The sequence below is a fragment of the Protobothrops mucrosquamatus genome, unplaced genomic scaffold (assembly GCF_001527695.2).
Source record: "Protobothrops mucrosquamatus isolate PMUCROS unplaced genomic scaffold, P.Mucros_1.0 scaffold40, whole genome shotgun sequence".
In the NCBI taxonomy this organism is placed as follows: domain Eukaryota; kingdom Metazoa; phylum Chordata; class Lepidosauria; order Squamata; family Viperidae; genus Protobothrops; species Protobothrops mucrosquamatus.
The window spans coordinates 778,773-781,987 of NW_015386422.1; the positions used below are offsets into that span (position 1 = coordinate 778,773).

General features: G+C 34.8%; 1 protein-coding gene across 1 annotated transcript in view; it reads left to right on the top strand.

The window, feature by feature from the left end:
- The window catches only part of LOC107283472 (gamma-aminobutyric acid receptor subunit gamma-3), a 532,165-nt gene that overhangs the window by 273,575 nt on the left and 255,375 nt on the right, over window positions 1-3,215 (top strand). Inside the window, exons 4-5 of the mRNA XM_015811390.1 lie at window positions 98-321; window positions 1,753-1,835. Coding sequence (XP_015666876.1) covers window positions 98-321; window positions 1,753-1,835 — 307 coding nt within the window. The remainder of the gene's footprint in view (window positions 1-97; window positions 322-1,752; window positions 1,836-3,215) is intronic.

Consider the following 3,215-nt stretch of genomic DNA (forward strand, 5'->3'; position numbering starts at 1 on the left):
AAAGATAATATTTTAAGAGAAATGTGAACATTTTAATAAATAGATGATCTGCCTCTTCTAATTTTTTTCTAATATATGTATCTAATCTCCTTTGCAGGAATACCAAATTGATATTTTTTTTGCTCAGACATGGACTGACAGCCGTCTTCGTTTCAACAGCACTATGAAAAAAAGTCTCACTCTCAACAGCAATATGGTTGGGTTAATTTGGATCCCAGATACTATTTTTAGGAATTCTAAAACTGCAGAAGCTCACTGGATTACTACACCCAATCAGCTCCTAAGAATATGGAATGATGGGAAAATCTTGTATACTTTAAGGTAAGAAGCATTTGTGTCTTTCAATAAGGGCTAGTTTAAATAATCCTTCACCCTTTTATAGAGATTAATGTAATTTCAATTTTATAACAGGAACAGAAAAATCTTAGCTGACAGAGGGCCTTGTCTCAAAGATAAGAACTATAATCAGCTTGGACTTAAATTGGACTGTTCAGGCAACTTGTTCCCTTAGGTCTGATGTATTTTAGTGACCTATACAATGGGATGTGTTGAGTTATTCCTGTTATTCCTGTCAAATAGGACAAAAATTTAAAATATTTTCATAGCCAGAATTATGAGAAGGCCTTGATTTATGACTACAATTGAGACCAACATTTCCTTTGCTAAGCAAGACAGTTGTTAAGTGAGTTTTGCCCATTTTACAACCTTCCTTATGACAGTTGTTAAGTGACTCACTGCAGTTCTTAAGTTAGTAACCCAGTTGTTAAGTGAATCTGGCTTCCCCGTTGACTTTGCTAGTCAGAAGGTTGAAAAAGGTGATCACATGACCCCAGGAGACTGCAACCATCATAAATACATGCCAGTTCCCAAGCATCCAAATTTTGTTCATGGGAATGCTGCAACAGTTGCAACTATAAAAAACAATCATAAGTCATCATTTTCAGTGGGGGGACTAAACCAATAAAATTGAAAGATTGTAAGTTGAGGATTACCTGTACTATATACCTATAACTACATATGCATGTTAATGTATATTTCCCAGAACCAGAGGTAAAGATAAGTGCCAAATTTAGCTTATGGCTGTGACAGTCATCCATTGAAATATTAAAATCTAGGGCTCTAGATTCAAATTAAAATAAAGCTGCTCTGATCCATGCTGTGACATTTAATCAGCCCTATATAGAAGTCCATGAAGAGGCTGCATCTTCTCTGGGATTGAGCAGTTCCTTTTGACATCTGTAGCACAATCCTGGAAAAGTCACAATAGGTGTAAAACATGCAAATAGGTGCTAAATGTATGATCCCCTTTCTATCGGAATCCAAAGTACTCGACAACACTAGTAAACAGGCCTGAGTTCAATTAGTTTTCAAACCCAAACAAAATCAGCCAGATGACTGTATGAACCTATCCATGGATAGGTATCTATTGCAAGCCACAGTGATATCACATGTGAGAAGACAGCACTGTGTAAATAGCATAATTCATGTCACCTGCATAATATCATTTATAAAATAGTAGCTTATTCCCCCCTCCCATTCCCATATAACAGTGTGGTTTTCTTAGCAATAATATGGAAGAGATTGCCATTGCCTTCTTTCATGATGGTTTCTGCCTAGTAGTTGCATCAAAGAGAATCCTAAAAAAACATTTTCTCATAATTTCCCAATTAAGCCTTTGAAATGATCAAGTTACTAATTTTTTTATAGCCTGCTGTCATACCAAGACAGTAATATGTACCTGGTTTTCTCTAGGCTCACCATCAATGCTGAATGCCAGCTGCAGCTACATAATTTTCCCATGGATAAACATTCATGCCCGTTGATATTCTCCAGCTGTAAGTAATAGCCTTGGTGCATAACTACTATCTGTTAAAACTTTGCATAAAGACTTGAATTTGCTTTTCAATTTGACAGGTGGCTCTTACAGTGGCGTTAGATTAAGGTGCTTATTTTCATATTTGCTAGCCATGTGACTTTCTCCATCTGCACTTGCAGCAGGACGTTTTTCACCCTGCAGTATTATCACAAATGACAAGAACTATTAATTTGTAGTCCCAATTATGAATAGGCTGAAAAATGCTCAGAATGCAGCAAGCAGGTGTTACAAACAAAGACCCATTTATTTTGAAATGTATTAAAGGTACATAACAAATAGCTTAAAAACAGCTCTAATCTATCAGTTAGGATTGGACAAATGATGTTTTCCTTTTCTTGTTTCATATGTTTGCCAGCTCTAATTGGGTAATTGTTATATGTGGTTGTATGATCATGTGCCAATACATCTCAGCATTGTTGAGCAAACCTGCCATCCTTGTTGGTAACCCTGCTGCCAGTCAGAATCTCATACAGCAAAAGGATGAAAAATGTTAGTTCTTGCCTTAAATTACAAACACAAACATTACCAACATCTAGTTAAGAATATTTACGATGCTACCCTGATGCTTTGGTGTGTGGTGATGCTTTCTATGGGGTTCTTTGATTCTGAGAATATTTTTACACAAAATGCAACCATCGGTTAATGAGGGAAGATTCAGTTTTCCATTTGAGCACTTTGAAATATGCATGGTTGGATGGACAATATTAAGATCTAAATATAATAGCATTCTAGCATCTATTATGTCAGTTACAAAGCAATGGAATGGAATGAATAATAAAAAAAGATTTGATCCTTTTTTCCATGCTAAAATGACTTTATGGGGAAATCCAACATTAAAAATTGGGAAAATGATGATAATATAGAAAAATGGATAAAAGCAGCAATGTTGATTTTTGGATCAGTTGATAGAGGATGCAGATAAAATTTTAACTTACTGTGGGCTAAGAGTCAAATAGCATCTATCAATAGCATCTGATGCAGCTCAGTGGCAATATTTACAGCTACAACATCTGTTAACAACAATGTTTAGACCAGCAGCATTTTCAGCTTCTGAAACACCCAAGATACTAGATCAATTTGTTCAATCTTTTAAAAGTAAAAAAAAGTATTGCTTTCTATAGATATGTGATATTGATAAGTCAGTTTGTTATGCAGATGTTAAGAGATGAGTAGAATAAAGAATTAGAGGTTCCTATATTGCCTAGACCATGGGAGAGTGTCTTAACTTCTAAAGCCAGAGATAATATAAACATATTAGAAATACATGTATAATATTTGCATTAGATAATTATATAGGGAACTATCTGTTTACTCTTGTAATAGAATATTAAATATTTTA